An 18509-nucleotide genomic window follows, 5' to 3' on the forward strand; every position below is an offset into this window, starting at 1 on the left:
CTCAAGCGGTGGTTCTGGCATTGGGAAGGTAGGAGGTCCTTTTAACTCGTACGTGTGCCGACGGCAGTTGCGGTGGGTGGTGGGTTGTCTCCAACCTCAACGAGATGAAAGGCGCCATGACGATAGTAGCCAAGGCCTTCTTTCATAATAGAGACGGTTTAGGATGATCTCGTGGGCTTGGAGAGAGTGTGTGTATTGATCTAAGGCAGCTGCAGATACCGTACGTAGAAGTGCGCCCTGAGAAATACATATTCATAATCCATGGGATTGCCGCTCCGGAGTGAGCTGCTAGCTAGATGGTGTTAATAGGTTGACCGACCGGTAAACTTGACCGTCAAGGCTCCCCATGTGTGGCAACTGGCAGGCTGTCGAATCATATACAGCATTGCTAAATACCTTAGCCTTGTGATGCAGGTAATGACGCCCAATCCCAGATTCACGCCCCTAAAAGCTCCACCACAGCAAGCGCCAAACATCTTGAAAGAATAAGCCGGGGAGCAGATATAACAAACCACTGCACCATATTTATTGTGCTGTAGGGAAGCCGTCATAGGGCTTGGTTAGTTTGCGCAACGAAGGTAGCAGCATCGCGTCACGTCCTTGATACCCACTGCTAGGTGCAATCGACGATTTTGCATTCTCTGGTAAGGTTACCTACCGCCAGACAAGTGAACGAGCGGCTTTTGATACTCAATCCTCCATGCGGGGTAGCAATGCCTCAAACCCAGCCTAGTGTTCCACGTCTGCGTGTTGGTTCAAGATGCTGATGTTGATTCGCTTGAATCAGCTAGCGCTAACGACTCTTACCCGCCCAACAATATCATGGGACTTTGCATGATGATTTGCATTTTAATTTGACCTGGTGCTCGTCAGAAATGACAGTCTCCGGTGTGGCATGGCGGACAGACATCCATAAGTAACTGGCCTGTTTCTCGACGATGGTCCGGGAAGCCAGTCCTCACAGTTGATCTGTGTTCCCCAAACAACCTTGCGGTTCTTAGACAGCTCTCTTGACGTTTGTCGGGTATCGTTTTAAGTTCAAACATTCGCACCGTGTAAGGATCCGACAATGCCGTGTGCTTCTGTTACTCCCCTCAGAGCTAACAGTTCGGGGCTTCAGAAACAAAAGGCACCCTGAGAAAAAGATGTCAGCAAGCTCTGGCATCAACGGGTTTTGCGATGTCTGCGGACATACCAACAATGAACACAATTATTACACCTGTGAAGCTCGGGATTGCCGGAAGAAGTTCAAGGTCTGCCAGACGGGCAGCCATCAGGAGTGGTCTGTGTCGACGAATGCGTATGTCCTTTGCAAATGGTGCCGAGACCATCCATACTCGTGTAGCAAGGTCGACATATATAACATCACCCGGTTGTATGGGTGAGATGGTAGTATCATCTGTGTTAGTTAAACCAGGCGGGTGGCAGTGAGGATATAAAAGCGGCAAACCGGGATAGACTGCCAGAAAAGGGAATGTTGACGGTCTTTTATCCTATCATGCTTCAGTACACAGCTCAGCGATCCAAGACTCTACATGGGAAGACGACTTGGGCGTATTGCCGGATCCACTTTGAGCTTCATCCTCATCTTCATCGTCAGATTCCAGGATCTCAAACCATTCATGCTCCCATATCTTCCTCTCATCCGATGTATATCCCTCAGTCCGTAGCCAGCCGAAAATATTCCGTGTCGCGTTCTCCGATGCAGACTCATTCCCTCGGTCTAATTGTGCATAGGAAACGGGAATATGCTCCGCGTTTCCGTATCCAGGCTGGGGTCTGCGTGGACTATACACCGGGCGTAGGCAGTCATCTACAGCAATTCCGGTAGATTGGATAGCGATGTCTTCAACGCAGTCCCAGGAAACACCTAGGTACACCAATCCGTGGCCCTCGCATTCGGCGTGAGCCCGCACTTCAACATCGGTATCTGCTAGCGGGGTCACGCCAAAGGGTTTCCATTGACAGATGGGAACTCGGTTGTGCGATTCGGATGTGGACTGTGAGAGGAAGAGTAGCCGGCACTGATCCGCGCGGGTTACCTGTCCGTCTGCTGCCACAAGGGGGTTGGAAAGCGGCTCCTGGATGAACGACTGCATCGTCCCAGACCATGCTGCAGAATGAAGGTCTATGGGTATCATCCCAAATCGAACATCTTGCAAAAATTTCTTCTGCAGCCCTAGGACGGTCACACCGAGCCATAAAAATGCGACTTGCGGCAGCCGGTCCATAAACATTCGTCCCAGAACATGGGGTTCGTCTCGAGCGAGCGAATCAATCGCTGCTATGGCCCCCTGTAGCCAAGGAGTTACCGAGTTGCACTCTATGGTGGGCTCGTAGAAGATGCTGAGAAGCATGGGACGGATGCCCCTGGTGTTGCAGCTCAACGTGATAAGACCGTCTAGGTGATGCTCTCCCTGCAATAACCAGTCACAGTCAAGACCGGAGTGGGAGCCGATACGGTGATGAGGAACCGGCGACATTGCATCCCGGTTTGGCTCGTCCCGACTTTTGTAGTTGTTGGTCGTGGGAGCTGGTAGTTGTAGCGCTTGAGGGCCCCCTATAGAAGGAAGGAGAAGGAGAGCAGCGAGCGCGGCGCGGCTTTGGTCTGTGACGTTGTGGCGGATGCAGAACAAGTCGAGAAAATGGATGGCCTTGGAGAAAGAGGGAGCTGCCGCGGCGTGCGGTGTTTGGGAGACTGAAGTGATGGAAGTCCCGTTTACTGATGATACAGTGAACTGTGGACCCGTCTCCAGCCGAATTGACCAAGGGGACCAGAATGTATCCCGTTCCAGGGTCAAAGTTGCTTGCCAGCCTTGACCGGGCGCCAGTACGGCGGCCCACCACCGAACCTCTTCTGGGCTAGCATTCCCAATGTCCACATTCATACCGAGCCCGTGGGCCGGCGGGCTCGTTGCAGTCTCCATCCTGTTATAACAGGGTGCCTGACTGCTCATATATCCGAATGAGCAATTTCCAGGCATGATTTCAGTCCAACGAGCAGATAGGATATATGCCCAGGCCAAAATGAGGATGGAAAGGTAGTTCTGGTCGCCTCGGCTAAACCAAGACGCGTATCTGAAGTCATCTCCAGCTGTCTCAGCAATAGATAGTGGAATGGGTTTGCTCAAAGCAACCTCGATCTGCAGCTGGTGCTGAAACGGCAGTAGCTTGTGACGACAGTCTGCTTTTGTTGACCCCCAAATTGAGGAAGCGGTCGCGTACGCTCGGCTCAGATTGCGAAACTTGGTGTGCTTTAGGCGCAAGCATGGTGGAAATGTGGGCTGTTGAGGGAATGCGTCTTCGACCGAGAGGTACGAGGCAGGAAGAGAAGGATTCTCGACAGCGGAAAGATAAAGCCCGAACCACACTTTGAAGCTATCCTCGTAGATGGCGCGAAACTTTTCGGCGCTTAGTCGGACCGCGTCGTCCATAGCTGGTGGAGGCTGCCCGTGAGTGTTGGCAGACATTCTCTCGGCTTTGGACATGAATTGCTGGCTTTTCCGCCGAAGTTTTAAAATGTGCCAACTGCTCGCACTGCCAGCGATGTTCAACAGCCCTTCCAACAACAAGAGCGTCTTTCCAGACGGTACAACACGACCCCGGCTTGCTCGTTAGTGGCTTGACTTGAAGGCCGGGTTCAGCAGCAGAACCCAAATCTCAGCGGAAAGGTTTGCAAATTTCTTTTCGCTCCATAACTATTACTCTAGTTCTTGAGATACCTGCCAAAGGCCTCACGGTTAACAAATAAATAAAGAGTCATGGTGTGAAGCATTCCATTCGTCAGGACCGCCCCACTTCCAACAAAAGCCCCGACCCAACCTCAACCCGGGAGATGGGCGGTAACAATGGGGGCGATGACGATGGCGACAAAATATGCTCTCCTGGGCTCAAGGTTATAGTTCGTACAGGAGGAGTTGCTCTTCTAGCGATAAGACATGCCAAGTGACAACCCTGGAAAGTAGAAACCCAGTTGTGCCCTGTGCAGGCGGCCCAACCCTCCACATGGTATCCCGTTAGGAAAGCGGACGCAGTGTATCCCGCTTCTCCGCGCTTACTAGACCATCTCGCGCAGAGGACGCACTCCGCAATACCCTCTCTTCCTTTGTCCACTTGGTAGCCTTCCGCTCTAGCTGCGCCAGCCTGCTACCGCACTGGACGGAAAGCGCTCTCGTCTTATCGTTCTAATCGACCCCTACCCAGCTTGTGTTCGTTCACTACATATTACGAAACCCTCCATAACCGTGATCCTATTCCCGACTGCGAAGCAGCAGAGGGAGCGTGGCCACCATGTTGACATCAACCAGCGTTTGCGGCGACTGCCGAACCTCCGCCGCTCCCATCAGCGTTCTTACCACCGCCCTCCTTCCCTGTAGGGTCCTTGGGTTCCTTATCCCTGCCTCGTCCGCCCCGTCGCCGGCCACCCCGCTTACTCTGCTCTCCACCCGCCTTCTCCATCGCAGTCTTCTCCGCTGCAGGGCTAGCCACAGATGGCGCGAGGCTCGGCTCGGTTGTGGCTGGAGCTGAAGCTGGAGCTGAAGCTGGAGCGGCATTCTTCGCCTGGCTTGCCCCCTTCTTCCCCATCTCCTTGCGCTCGAGGACCTGCACTGTCGCCTGCGCAACAGCGACCGGGCTGGCAGCCATGGCCTTGGCGAGGCCGTTGTGGTCCGTAAAGTCGACATAGGCGAATCCCTTCTTGCGATCGATCTCGACGGCCGTAACAGTGCCAAATACCTGCAGCGCCTCCTTGAGAAGCGGCTCTGTGACACCCTGGGCATGGTTTGCATGTTTTACGAAGGCGCGTGTCGCCCCAGGACTCGGTGTAGCTGGAGCATTACTCTTCTTAGTCCCTCCGCCTTGCTTCGAAGATGTGGACTTCGGTCCGGACGGGGGAGTGGATGTTGCCGGTTGAGTTGAAGGGCCCGCTGTAGACGGCACCGATGGTGCGGGCGATGCGGGCGGTTGGGATTGCGATGGTTGAGGTCCGTCCTTCTTCTTCAAGACAGTAATTGGAGGCTTCGCTGATGCTGGCGTCGACGACTCTGCCACTTTATCACTCTTACCATCTCCCTTTGCCTTGACACCATCATCGCCACCGGTCCCGCGTTTCCTATTCCGCGACCTACCCGAAGCAGACGGCTGTGACTTAGCCGGCATGGACGATGCCGAAGGCTCAACCGGAGTTGAAGGGAGTGGGGCCGCAGGGGCTGTTGGGGGGGCTGTCTTGGTGGTATCCTTCGCCGTTTCTTTGGTAGTAGTGGCCTTGGCTTCTGCCTCCGCCTTAGCCGCTTCCTGACGGGCTTTGCGGTGGGCGTTGCCCGGGCTGAGCCCCAAGTCCCGCTGTAGAATTCGTGCTGCGGCTGCGATGCCTGCCCTCCGGCTCTTGGATGGCACCTCTTGGCCTCCGGACTGAGTGCTGGACTGGGAACCCGGTTGTATCTGGGCTGCAACGGCCTTTGCGGCCTCGGCTGCAGCTTCGGCAGCAGCAGCAGCCGCAGCCTTTTTGGTCAGGATCTTGACAGACTCTCTCGGTTTTTCGGACGCTTTCTCGGATGCCTTTTCAGTCCTGCCATCCCTAGACTTTTTCTTAGGTTCCTCGGGAGTTGCGGGTGTGGCCTTGGCCTTAGTTCCCTGAGAGTCCTGTCTCGCGTGCTGTTTCGCGCTCTTTGCAGCAGCCGCTTCTTTAGCCTTGGCCGCCTTCTTCTCTTTCAGATACTCAACCAAGGGTGTTGTGGTTGTCTTTTCGCCCTTGATAGTTTCCTCGGTGCCTTGATCAGTATCAGGGGTCTCCTTATGGGCATCCGGATTCGCCAGGCTCTCGAGGAATGCCATGAATTCCGGGTCCTGATCGATTGTACCTTGCCGTCCATCGACGCGCTTTTTACCGCTGGGGGTCTTCTTGTAAATGGCAAACTCGACGGTGGGCGCAGACACCAGTGCCGGATCGTTGTACGTCTCCTTTGCATCCTCCCACTTCGCCGACTGGACGGTCTGCAAGAGTGCCGTCAACTGGTCTCTCTTTGTGACATGGAGATAGGCTCTTGACGGCCGTGATGGCTTTGATGGGCTATGAGGCACGATATTAGAGTTTATGTAAGGCTGAGTTCTGAGGCAAAGAAGACTGACTGGTGAGAGACCTTGCCCGGCCAGTAGGAAAGCCAGTCGACCTTGCCACCGCCAACGCTCCATTCTTCACCTAGAATAGTGACGAATTCCTCCTCTGTCATGCCCGGCGGCAGGCGGCGAACCACAACTTTCTCGCCCTGCGCAGGCGCCTTCATCTTAGGAGTCTTCTGGGCATCGCTTGAGGAGGGTGCGACGGTGACGCCATTGGCCTTGCGAGAGAGCAGCTGCGGGGTACCGGTAGCCATCGCCGGATCGAGCCAACGCTGGGTATCGATGTCTTTGCGACGAAATAAGCGGAGAAGAGGGACCCGGATAGAGCTAGAAGGCGGGGAGATTGGTTATTGAATCATGAGATGACCGCTTTTTGAATTTGCGATGGGTTCCTCATTCAGAGTCGAGGTCCGATACAAGCGGGGTTGGAAGAGACGTTGACGCGCGTGTCGAACATAGATGCGGCAGATGCAGTGAAGCCTTAGTGTTCTTTTTCCAGGCCGCCGTCCAGTATTTCTGGTTGCCGAGTCACTGCTGTGCTTGAGAGATTATGTGACCGCGGGTCGCCTTGAAGAGCAGCTGGCGTTCCGCAGCACCCACGAAATCGAGAAATCCGATAGGAGTGTGGGACATCGTTATCGGACCCACCTCACTCCTTGGCAATGTACAGCTGGACAGGTGTGAGCTCATCCACTGCAATGCCCGGGACAGGGCCTGGAACCCGTGCTCAGCGCGCGTAAATCTCGGCTGAGGCGCCCGGGTTCCAGAACCCCCTCTCTGCCTGACGACTGGGAGCGCCCTCTTACATAGATCCCTTAGGTTTGCAGGTACCGCAGACTCAACAAACCACGCGGGGAGAGTACCGATATCTCCCAATGCTCGCCCTGTAGTATTCCGGAAGGACCGCACGAATTCGTCGTCAGGCTCGCACTCGTCCCGGCAAACAAACCTCACCGGCCCCACCGTCGCAAACCCCTCCCCCGCAGGCCACCGACCATCTTGAAGCCGCCAAACAGACGCGCACCATGGCTAGCGTGCCGAAGCCAGGCCCGGCAAACCTGAGGCCGGGCGCTGGACTAGACGAGTGGCTCGAGGAGGCCAAGCAATGCCACTATCTGCCCGAACCCGTCATGAAGCAGCTCTGCGAAATGGTCAAGGAAGTCTTGATGGAGGAGTCCAACATACAACCAGTCGTCACTCCAGTTACCATATGCGGCGATATCCATGGCCAATTCTACGACCTACTCGAGCTATTCCGCGTGGCCGGCGGCATGCCTGGCGAGTCGAACGTGCAGGCACCGACGACCGCCACAACAGTTATCACGTCTGAGGACATTGAGCCCCCGACTGAGATTACAAACCCCAAGCTCAAAAAGAAAGTCAAAAATGCCGGAGCGCCGGGCACGGGAAGTGGCGGCGACGACGACGACGACACAGGTGCGGAAGCACAGGACGAATCCCGCGCCGAGTTTACCCCGGCCAGCGACTCGGGCTCGCAGTCGGCAGAGACCCGGTTCGTTTTCCTCGGCGATTTCGTCGACCGGGGATACTTCAGTTTAGAAACGTTTACGCTCCTAATGTGTCTAAAAGCGAAGTGAGACATTGCCGACCAAACAGTCGCTCCAGCCGAGCAGCCAGTTAACCTTTCCCCCTAGATACCCTGATAGAATTGTCCTTGTCCGCGGCAACCACGAATCCCGCCAAATCACCCAGGTATACGGCTTCTATGAAGAATGTCAGCAGAAATACGGCAATGCCTCGGTCTGGAAGGCCTGCTGCCAGGTGTTTGACTTTCTCGTCTTAGCCGCCATCGTTGACGGGACTGTGCTTTGCGTGCATGGCGGCTTGAGCCCCGAGATCCGCACCATCGACCAGATCCGGGTGGTGGCACGAGCCCAAGAAATTCCCCACGAAGGCGCCTTCTGCGATCTTGTGTGGAGTGACCCTGAAGACATTGACACGTGGGCTATCAGCCCTCGCGGCGCTGGCTGGCTGTTCGGCGATAAAGTAGCCACCGAGTTTAATCACGTCAATGGGCTCAAGACGATTGCCCGCGCGCATCAGCTGGTAAATGAAGGTTACAAGGTCAGTTCCGGCCGCCCATTATACAGCCCAGTCTGATTCTCACCGAATAACCAGTTCCACTTCCCCGAGAAATCCGTCGTCACAGTCTGGTCCGCACCCAACTACTGTTACCGCTGTGGCAATGTCGCCTCCATCATGACGGTCGACACGCAGCTCAACACAAAATTCTCCATCTTCTCGGCTGTCCCTGACGACCAGCGCCAGATACCCGGCAACCGCCGCGGGCCGGGTGACTACTTCCTCTAGGAGAAAGCTCCACCCCGGTCCGCCCCGCAGGCGGTTCAGAGCGGTTACCTCCACCGTTTTAAGCAAGCGGCGGTGGCGGCGGCAGCCGCCCGGCGGAGTTGGTTGACGGTGGCAGCAACAACGGCAGCAACGGCCAGAGTTACGGCAGTACAACGTCCAGAACCTTTACGGCTACAAGGGCCCGGTTAAAAGCTAAAAGGTACAGGCGGCGAGTGAGCGCTCTCCTCCGCTCAGCGGGGAATGTAGTTCTCCTTGACGTCTGATATACACCGACCTCCTTACTTGCTTGCTGTCTATTCCAGAGAAGCGGGTATTTTGGGTCTTTAAACCTCGTTCTTTGTTTCCTTTTCCATCCGGGATCATCAGGGCCTCGGAGGCTCCTCAGCTTACTTTTCTTGTCCTATGGTCGATTGATGCATTGGTATTGTCATGTTTGATTGCATGAGACAAGCAGAGCGAATTTACGAGCACGCTAAGGAAGACAGCAGCAGGAGCACGGGTGGACGGGTGGAAGCAGGCGTATAGACTCATTTTGCGTTCTTGTATATGGATCTACTTTACAATGTCTATCGAGCGGTTGTTTTGATACCCCCCAAATCTCCTTCATTACATACGGGGCAAACTGCCTCGAGACAAGCGAGGTTTACTGGATACAAAGGAGTGAAGTGAGATCTCCGGCGTCCCAATCGATACGGGAGAAGTCACCGTTTGGTCTTTGACATTTTTTATTTCCCGCTTGTCTATATGCCCCTTCTTGGGCATAATGATCTCCAAGTTTGTAAATGCTGAATATCCTCGTTTGCGCATACACCCAACCAACCCCACCTCACACCACATCATACACAATCGCATTCCCCCATCACCTCGCACCCTTCAACTCCTCTTCCACCTCGGCCTTGACCAACTCCCTCACGGCCTGCCAATCATTCGGCACATCCTTGACCCTCTTCTCTTTCTGGTCCAACCCGACAAACTCGGGCGGCAACACCTTGGAGTCGAATTCGAACCCTTCTTCATCCTTGAGCGCGAGCGTCACGGCGCCGGCAAACTTTGCCGGGTGTGCCGTCGACAGCGAGATGTGCGGCACGGCCGACCCCGACGACGCGCCCGCCACGCGGCGCAGCGACCGCCTCGCCGCCTCGACGCCGACGGCCGTGTGGGGGTCCAACACATAGCCGACTTCCTTGTACAGGCTCTGAATGGTATCCAGCGTCTCCTGGTCGCTGACGCGCTCGCTCTCAAACGTGCGCCGCGCCGTCTCGAGCACGTCCTTGTACACGGGGCCGAAGCCGCCCTTGGTCTTGAGGTCGCTCAGCCAGGAGCTGACCTCCTGCCCGGCCTGCTTCTTGTTCCACTCGTCGTCCATGCCCGCGCTCGAGGCGAACTCGTAGGCGAGGAACCAGAGGAGGCGCTCAAAATTGCTCGAGACGAGAATGTCCATGGCCGGGCTGAGGGTCTCCTTGACGCCGTCCTCGTGCGCCTTGACGCCGTCCGCGGCTAGGCCGCCCTCGGCCGAGGGGCCGTACGTGGGCTTCTTCTCGTACCGGCCCGTCTTCCAGAACCTGTCGAGGATGTCGTTCTCGTTCGTGGCGATGATGAGCTTGTCGACGGGGAGGCCCATGCGGTGGGCAAAGTAGCCGGCGAGGACGTCGCCAAAATTGCCCGACGGGACCGAGAAGCGGACCTTATCACCGATCTTGAACGACTCGGGCTGTTGCCGGGCCAGGGAGAAGTACGAGTAGAAGTAGTAGACGGTCTGGGCCAGGATGCGCGCCCAGTTGATCGAGTTGACGGCGCCGAGCTTGAGCGTCGAGTTGATGTCTGGGTCGGCGAACAGCGCCTTGACGATGTCCTGCACCATGGCATGAGTATAACAATGGGCATGCTTGATGCGCGCGGCCAGAGCACACTCACTTGGCAGTTGTCAAAGTTCCCAGTCACAGCCAGGTTGTGGACGTTGGCGTCAAGCACCGTCGTCATCTGCAGCTCCTGGATGGGGCTCACGCGGCCCTTGGGGTGGAGCATAAAGACCGAAACATCCTTCTTGCCGCGCAGGCCATAGATGGCGGCCGAGCCCGTGTCGCCGCTCGTCGCGCCCACCACGGTGAGATGATACCTGTCGCGGCCCGTCTTGCCCTCGTTCCGGCGCACCAGGAAGTACTCAAAGAGGTTGCCCAGGAACTGCAACGCCACGTCCTTGAAGGCAAAGGTCGGCCCGTGAAAGAGCTCCAGCAGATGTATGCTGTCCTGCAGGTGGACGAGGGGGGTGACGTCGTCGGCGCGGAAGGTCGCATAGCTCCGGCGGATAATGTCCTTGAGGTCTTCGGCCGGGATCTCGGCGGGCGAGATGTAGAGCGATAGGACATTGAATGCCAGGTCAACAAACGAGAGGTCCTTCCAGGACTGCCATTGCGCCGCGACGGGGACCTCTTCGGGAATGTACAGGCCGCCGTCAGAAGCGAGACCTTTGAGGACGACCTCCTCAAAGGAGAGCTGTTGTATTCAAACCGGTCAGCGGTTTCTCGGACGGAGCGCGCAACAGGGCAGGGCCTACACCGCTGTCACCGCCCCTGGTGCTCAGATAGCGCTGCGACGCCGTGTGCGTCTCCTGGTCGGCGGAGCCGTTGGTCACGACGCCGTTGAACATGATGGCTGGGATGCTTTCTCGAACTCGTCTCGACAGGCAGCCGGTGGTTTTTAAGGGTGTACGCTTGGACCTGAACTTGGATCCGATAGCTCAGGTACAGGCGCAGGACAGAACGGGGCGGCGACAAGAGTCAGAACCCGAACGGAAAGGGTTGCCGCGCCGAGCATCGGCGGAGAGGGGCTGTAAAATGATAGCAGAAAATTTGCCCCGCACTGCTCGACAAGCTGCCACCCCCCCCCCCCCCCCCCAATATCCGAAAAAAACTGTGGGACTCTTCAATCTCCCATCAAAGCAGCACCGGAAAATACATGGTGCAACACAATTGATGCATCCTTGGGATGGGCAATGCCCAATCCCGGATACGACACCCGTGACGGCCATTGCCAGAGGCCCAAGGTCGCAACAGCTTTGCGTTCGGGTGAGAGCCTTCCCGGGCAATCGCGACTCGGGGAGTTCGTCCACATTCCAAACGCGCCAGGCGACAACTTAGCCATTGACTGGGTAATGCAATTCATGATAACCGCGAATTGCTGGCCAAGCTGTCCTGGAGCGATGGTTCGGAGAAGCCGACCCTGACGACGGCGGAGCATCCGGCGCTTGCCCGGCCGGTGGGATCGGGACGGGCGCGTTTTCCAGCCTTTCAGGACCCACGACTTGGCGCCAGCAAAGTTGGCCTGTCGCGTGCCGTGACGTCGAGTTGCGATCGATCGACGGCCGCTGAGGCGGTCCCGCCACTGACCTGGAACGAGGCCAAGTTCCAAAGCCGAACATCACTCTGGACGAGGCCCACAGTTACGTCCCTTTTTGGAGAAATTGAGCAAGATCAGAAAGTGCCCAACAGTGGATTGCTCCCAGGCCAGTGGAACAGCCTACCCTAGCACCAGATCCAAGGCGGACAGGGCAGCGTCCCGGTCCCCAATTTTTCCGAATCTGACGACGCGTCCACCCACGCCTCGAGAATCGAGCTTGCAGCAGGATTGCCAGAGAGAGTGGGAATTGGCCACTGCCCGCACGCTAACGCGGCGTCTTTGTTTCTGGCAATGCAGGACGTCAACTTCTGCGCAAGCGTGACTGGGCATGGCGCCAAGCGCGGGCAGGGATAATGATACGCTAGTAGAGCCACAACACACCCATTGGTCAGACCAACGCCTGGGGGAACGCGGGGCGCATCCACTGCAACCCCCCCGGCCCCTGTACTGCTTCTGGGCTGGTTCGAAAGACACTGTGGGCCAGCATCTTTCTTCCCATGTTCGAGGTCTGAAAATATCTGTCTTGGATGGCTGGCCCAGCTGGCCCCCTACAGGACCGTTGAAGAGTGATTTGATGATGGAGTGATCGATGAGTCTAGCCGCCCCGGGCCTTGTCAGTGGGCACCGCGGGGCTGCTAACTCCAGCTTTGGCCAGGACGACAGATCGCGATTACCACAGATCTCCAAATATGAGACAATGCAATTGTTCGCTACGAGTCGAAGCAGTATGTCATACTAGGTCGCTAGAGGGAGAGATGAGATAGGGCCCATCACAATGTACCGTACAACTACTCGATGTCTGGTGTTGAGCAAAAGGTGGACGCGACCCCTCACGGCAACCCTTGCTGCATTCTGCGGGAAGCTGATTCTTTTCTTTTTCTTACCCCTTACGCTCTCTCTCTCTCTCTTCTCTCTGTTCTTTTCTCCTCTCTGATAACCTCCCGCTCTTCTCTCTAATCCTCCTCCCCCCCGCCTCCTCTTCTTTGTCTCTGGTGTCCTATCGATCGCGTGGGACTGGTGAAAGGCTGCGTCTCTGCTCGAGCTTGGCCCGGCCCGCGCATTGCAACAATAGGCTGCGACTGACGCCATATGCCGTCCCAGCTGTCTTATCTGCCGCACGAGTGTGGCTCTTAGCAGACAGCAGGATCCCTTGTTGCAGGGATTGTGATAAGACCGTCCCCTCACTTTGGGGGAAACATCCCGATACAGTACACCACGTCTGTCGATTGCTCAACCATCTCGACTTACCCGTCCCAGACTTCTTCAACAGACAGACCCGTCTACCTGGCCCCCATCAGTCTGTGCGCATCGATGCTTGTCAATCGCGCGCCGCCCGCGACCACAGCCCCTTGAATCATGATGGCAACAATTGCCCTTTCTCGACCCATCGCACCGCATCGCTCCTCGTCCAACATCAGCTCCCTCACGTCGACCATCACACTCGACAGCATCCCTTCCAACCAGCCGTCGCAATGCCCTACTCCCGTACCGAACAAGCACATACCCGTGTGCCCTCCCGGGCCCATTCCCCAGGAAGAGCCCACCACGCCACCTCCGTCTCCAGGTAAAGAGGAGGACCAGGTACAGCAGTCGCTGTTGTTCCCGCCCGACAGGTTCCCGCGGGTCGAGGCTGGACGCCTATCCCTCTACAAGATTACCGCCGCCGGCGTAGCTGCCGCCCTGGACCACCTCGCCCGGCAGCCGCTGCCCGACCCGTCGCAGGTGTTCCCCTGGCTCCACGGCCTGCATCCCGCCAACACGATCCAGCAGGCCTTCTTCATCGCCCGGAAGCGGGCCCTGAGGAAGACCCCCTCGTGTCTCCGCGGCATAACCATCGTCAAGGCCGACGGAGATCTCAACACCTCCCGCCTGAAGGGCGCCATCGCCCCGCACGAGTTCCTGCAGCTTGGTGGCGCCGCCGTCGAGTTCCTCGAGGTCGACCCCAAGGACGGGTTCTCGGTGCGCAACTTTCAGATCCAGGCCGCGAAATCGGCCATGACATCTGATATCATTGTTTACGGCGAGCATGACGCCACCGTCCGCAAGCTGGCTTTTGACATTGCCGCTGCCCAACTACGATGGCGCGACAAGCACGAGGCCCAGCGCCACCACCTACCCAGGTACAACACCTTTATCTGCATTGGCCCCTTCGCCGAGTTTGAGGAGAACCACCCCGAGATTGTGTCGATCAACGCGGCGGGTCAGCTGACTGGCAGCGTCATGGATTTCTTCCACCAGGAGAGGCAGGAGATGTATGACATGACGCGCGCCTCTGAGATCTCGCACAACGTCTGGCTAGGCCCGACTCCGGATCCGGGATCTGAGGACGAGCAGTCTTATGACATCCTGATCGAGTGCAGCGACCTAGGAAGACTGAACCCTGCCACGTTGCAGGCCCTTTCCGAGGGCGCCGAGCTCGAGCCTGGCAAGCAGTTCCATGTGGATTTCCCATCGTCGGGGAGCATCCTCGCCCCGACCTGGTCCCACGCCGAAGCAGACGGTATCCTGGAGACGTGTAAATGGATCTGGCATCTCGCCCACGGGACCCACCCCTCCGTCTCCTCCACCTCCGCCTCCGCCTCCGCCTCCGCGGACTGCGACGGCGACGGCGACGTCCCCATGCTGCTCGACACGCCTGACGGGGCCGTCTCACTCCACCTCCATCCCCGCAAAATCCTGATCCACTGTGCCGATGGCTACACCGAGTCCTCGATGCTCGGCATCGCCTACCACAGCTACAGCACCGGCCGGCCGGTGCCCGAGGCGTGGCTCAGCCTGCACACAACCAAGGGGCGCAACCTATTCGCGTACCCCTCCGACGTGGCCCTCTTGACCGCCCTCACTCCGCGCCTGCTGCAAGAATCACCCCTCCGGGCGGGCGAGAGCTTGGCCGACATCACGGCGCTGGCGCGGAACGAGCCAAAGTGGTTCGCGGGATTCGACGGGTCGTTCCCGAGTCGGATTCTGGACTATATGTATCTGGGCAACCTGGGGCATGCGAACAACCCGGATCTGTTGAGGAGTCTGGGGATAGGGCAGATACTTAGTGTGGGTGAGACAGCCATGTGGAGAGATGGGGAGCTGGAGGAGTGGGGCGTGGAGAATACGTGCGTCGTTAAGGGGGTGCAAGATAACGGGATCGACCCGTTGACGGATGAGTTTAAGAGGTGTTTGGAGTTTATCGGTGAGCCTTTCTCCCGCCTCTCCTGCGTGTGCTTTGCTACATCACTACCGTTCCTCCTTTACCTCGGTCGGAAATTGATTAACTAACGAAAAAAAAAAAAACCATCCAGACCGCGGCCGCAGAAACGGCACCGCCACCCTCGTCCACTGCCGTGTCGGCGTCTCCCGCAGCGCGACCATCTGCATCGCCGAAGTTATGCGCAGCCTGGGCATGTCGTTCCCGCGTGCCTACTGCTTTGTGCGTGCACGCCGGCTGAACGTCATCATCCAGCCCCATCTGCGATTCGCGTATGAGCTGCTCAAGTGGGAGGAGCTGCTTGGCTGTGGTGGTGGCGATGGCGGTGAGGGCGAAGGTTTCAAGCGGGAGCTGGAGTGGGGTGAGATTGCCCGCGAGGTGGCCTTGATGAATCGCCCCTACGCTAGATGAGTTGTCTCGCTCCGATTGCGTAGACGCGGGGCGGGCAAAGCAGTCCCGTCCCACAGTCATCATCTCCTGCTGCGAGACCGATCAACTGAACACGACTTGCATATATCCATACATCTGCCACGCATGCCATCTGATCCCCCGATGGCCCTTGATAGGAGGTGGATGGGAGCGAAGTACGAGACGACGCGGTCGCCACTTGATATATGGGATGACCATAAAACACGGGCGGGACGGAGCACAACACTTGTCTTCTGGTTTCCCGGTTGATGGGACGGCAGACAAATGGGGCAGACCAAAAGGATTTAGGGGGTTTCGAACGGTTTTGACATCTACCCAGCAACATTAGGTTTGGATCTCGGTTGGGGATCTCTGTTTCTTTTTACTTGGGTTTTCAGTCGACTCCCAACATACCCAACCTCGATTTACCACGACGATGGTTCGCGCAAGCTACGTAAGCACCATATTTATGATTGAACATGACGAACTTTCTTTTTTCTTTCTCTTCTTTTCAAGTCTTTGTCTCAAGTACGGCCCTTCTATTATTATTCTTAGCTTGTCTTTTTGGCTTCAGCTGTAAAGTTCTAGTTCCGGCTCTGGTGGATACGGACGGGTGGAAATGGGAAACGGATAGGGATAAGGGTAGGGATGGGGACAGGAGTGGGATAGGGAAATGGGTTGTTTAACGGTTCGAGGGGCGGGGTGTTTGACGTCTGGGTGTGTGTGATACAGTGGAGAGTTCGGGGACAGGGCGTCGCGATCCTTGTGGGAATATTTTCTTGGATATGGTTGGCTTGGATCTTCGGTTGGGATTTCACAACGCCTATGAAAAACCCCTAAGTTGTTGTCCTCCATGCGGTCCTTGTATTGTTTGATTGGTCTCTCTGTCCGGGTGCTTGTCACAACTCGTTATCTCTTATGGATTTGTTGTTTCTCTGCGATGGAATGGAAGGACAATGAAAAAGGGCCGCTTTTTTCATCTTCAGCCTGGTTAAGTCGCCTTTCCACCTGTCTGCGATCTCACTCTCGTGGATGGAAAGGACTGCCCAAGGATAAAACATTAGGTCATAACTATTATTCGCTCAAGTGCAATACAACAATTGATACCTAAGATGACTCACTGGCCAACAGCGCTCCAAATCAGTCTTCCTTGATCCTCGCCATCCCAATCAAAAGATGCCCATTTCCATGGTACCAAAATTGCCCAATAGACGTGCTGTATAGCAATTCTTCAACAAAACGCCAAACGCTATGCACGGAAGTTTACAATGCCGTCCTTTCCCATTACCCCGTAGTCCCTGAGCCGATATGCCTCGGTCTTGCCTATGGCCTGTGCAGTATGCACTATGGCCCTCCAAGTCCGTATCCGGAGACATCAAGCTTATCGTCGTTTTCCAGGACGCTATAACAAACAAATTAGTATTCGTTCCCACATGGCTGGTTAGTAATTTTTTTTTTTTTTAAAAAAAAAAGAAAAAAAAGAAAAGAAAAAAACACGTACGTGAATTGTTTCACCAGATACCCCTCACCGCCCTTCTCCATGTCGATGTTGTAGACGAAGAAGCCGCCATCGCTCGTCACCACCATGACCTGCGGCGAGCTGCCACTCATGGCCACCACACTACGAAGAGGCCCCGAGCCATCCGCCCGTGCCGTTGCTGGGTTATTTCCCCTGGGAATCTTGATGTTGGCAAAGTCGCGTTGTGGCTCCAACATCTCGGTCACCGACTGCGGCAGGAAGGCCCCCGCGGCGCCGGCCACGCTGCGGCCCACTATCTGTGACGATCGCCGGAGCATGCTGCCAAAGGTCCCGCTCTGTCTCCTAGCCGCCGCGGCATTGCTACCGCCGTTGTTGGCCGCCGGCGTGACGGCGTAATCGTTCGCTTCGCTGCGCGGCGAGTCGGCGTTGCTCCCTGGCGAGTAGTCGTTGCTGTCAATGCTCCGAGACCGAGACCAACGGTTCGTCCGAGGAGACCCGGGCATCTCTGCAACTGTCTCAGCTGCGGTAGTAGTGCCGGCGTTGGGACCCTGCGGGTCAATCAGACGGAAGATGTGCACGGTGTCCGAGGCGGAAGAGACACAGAGCAGGGTGGAGTTGGGGTTGAACGACATGCTATATATGGTCGACGGATAGGTGCCGCGGCGGAACTGGTGTAGCCTCGTCCCGCTTGGGACCGAGAAGACGCGGATGATGGTGCCCGTCTCGGATGCGGTGGCGAGCTGGGTGCCGTCGCTGTTCATGGCTACGCAGGAGAGGGGGGAGCGGTGCGCCTCGATCAGCGTCTTAACTTTTAACGTGACCGTGTCAAAAATCAGCACCTCGCCAGACGTCGTGGGCACGTATGTCGAGAGGGGCGGCGCATGTGCGGGCCGCTTGTCGTCCTGGCCCTCGCGGGGCTTGGGCATGGGATACGCGATGTAGCACCGTTCCGACGAGGGCGACAGGGCGCAGATAGCGTTCTTGTTTGGCGACGTCGCGATGGTGTAGATCAGGCCCATGTTGGAGATGTCGTACAGGTAGATTTCTTCCTCGAGCACCACGGCCAGTCGTTTCCTGTTCAGGCGCACTGCGAGCACGGCCGACGGGAACGTGAGCTCGCAGATGATGGATCCTCGCTATGAAAAACACAGTGTCAGCGGGACTAGAGACTCCAACTGACAAAGGTAGCTTGGCCGACTTGCCTTGGTATTCTTTATTATCAGGTGGCGCGGCGAGAGAACGAGGGCCACCAGCGACGTCGAGAAGAGCATCTCGATGATGGAGACGTTGCCATCGTTTCCCTTGAATATCCGTGAAAATGGCTCCGTGTGATAGATGCGGAAGCCGCTAGAATAACCGACAGCAAGACAGCTGTGGTCTTGATTAAACGTGACAAAGTTCAGCGACATGGCGGATGCTCCAGTGCGGCATTCGCACGAGTTGCGGGGCGGGTTGAAGACCGGGGATCTGATCTGTGATCGAGCAGTGTGTCAGAGCTGTCGGCGTATCACCAAGGGCCTCCAGCCAGCCTATCCTGGGGACTGAGATTCGAGTGCTTTTCAGTTGCTGGAGGAATGC

The 18509-nt window shown here is 56.7% G+C and overlaps 6 protein-coding genes across 6 annotated transcripts; 2 read left to right on the forward strand and 4 right to left on the reverse strand.

The window, feature by feature from the left end:
- Nucleotides 1–1496: 1496 nt before the first annotated feature.
- MFIFM68171_03770 (uncharacterized protein) lies at nucleotides 1497–3434 on the reverse strand (the record flags this gene model as incomplete). The annotated part of the gene is made up of 1 exon (XM_071059191.1): nucleotides 1497–3434. The coding sequence occupies one exon, from the start codon at nucleotides 3432–3434 to the stop codon at nucleotides 1497–1499; it is 1938 nt and encodes a 645-aa protein (XP_070915292.1).
- An 865-nt stretch (nucleotides 3435–4299) lies between these two features.
- MFIFM68171_03771 (Smg-4/UPF3 family-domain-containing protein) lies at nucleotides 4300–6371 on the reverse strand (the record flags this gene model as incomplete). Its single annotated transcript, XM_071059192.1, has 2 exons — nucleotides 4300–6067; nucleotides 6127–6371. The coding sequence occupies 2 exons, from the start codon at nucleotides 6369–6371 to the stop codon at nucleotides 4300–4302; spliced, it is 2013 nt and encodes a 670-aa protein (XP_070915293.1).
- A 771-nt stretch (nucleotides 6372–7142) lies between these two features.
- Nucleotides 7143–8448, forward strand: SIT4_1 (sporulation-induced protein; the record flags this gene model as incomplete). The annotated part of the gene is made up of 3 exons (XM_071059193.1): nucleotides 7143–7711; nucleotides 7773–8202; nucleotides 8257–8448. 3 exons carry the CDS (start codon nucleotides 7143–7145, stop codon nucleotides 8446–8448), a joined length of 1191 nt encoding a protein of 396 aa, XP_070915294.1.
- An 859-nt stretch (nucleotides 8449–9307) lies between these two features.
- On the reverse strand, nucleotides 9308–11095 carry MFIFM68171_03773 (threonine synthase; the record flags this gene model as incomplete). The annotated part of the gene is made up of 3 exons (XM_071059194.1): nucleotides 9308–10300; nucleotides 10363–10941; nucleotides 11003–11095. 3 exons carry the CDS (start codon nucleotides 11093–11095, stop codon nucleotides 9308–9310), a joined length of 1665 nt encoding a protein of 554 aa, XP_070915295.1.
- A 2105-nt stretch (nucleotides 11096–13200) lies between these two features.
- On the forward strand, nucleotides 13201–15454 carry PPS1 (tyrosine/serine/threonine protein phosphatase pps1; the record flags this gene model as incomplete). Its single annotated transcript, XM_071059195.1, has 2 exons — nucleotides 13201–15028; nucleotides 15138–15454. The coding sequence occupies 2 exons, from the start codon at nucleotides 13201–13203 to the stop codon at nucleotides 15452–15454; spliced, it is 2145 nt and encodes a 714-aa protein (XP_070915296.1).
- A 1341-nt stretch (nucleotides 15455–16795) lies between these two features.
- Nucleotides 16796–18340, reverse strand: ATG18 (autophagy protein; the record flags this gene model as incomplete). Its single annotated transcript, XM_071059196.1, has 3 exons — nucleotides 16796–16853; nucleotides 16953–18067; nucleotides 18134–18340. The coding sequence occupies 3 exons, from the start codon at nucleotides 18338–18340 to the stop codon at nucleotides 16796–16798; spliced, it is 1380 nt and encodes a 459-aa protein (XP_070915297.1).
- Between the last annotated feature and the right edge of the window lie 169 nt (nucleotides 18341–18509).

Source organism: Madurella fahalii, assembly GCF_045866475.1.
Source record: "Madurella fahalii IFM 68171 DNA, scaffold_2, whole genome shotgun sequence".
Taxonomy (NCBI): Eukaryota; Fungi; Ascomycota; class Sordariomycetes; order Sordariales; genus Madurella; species Madurella fahalii.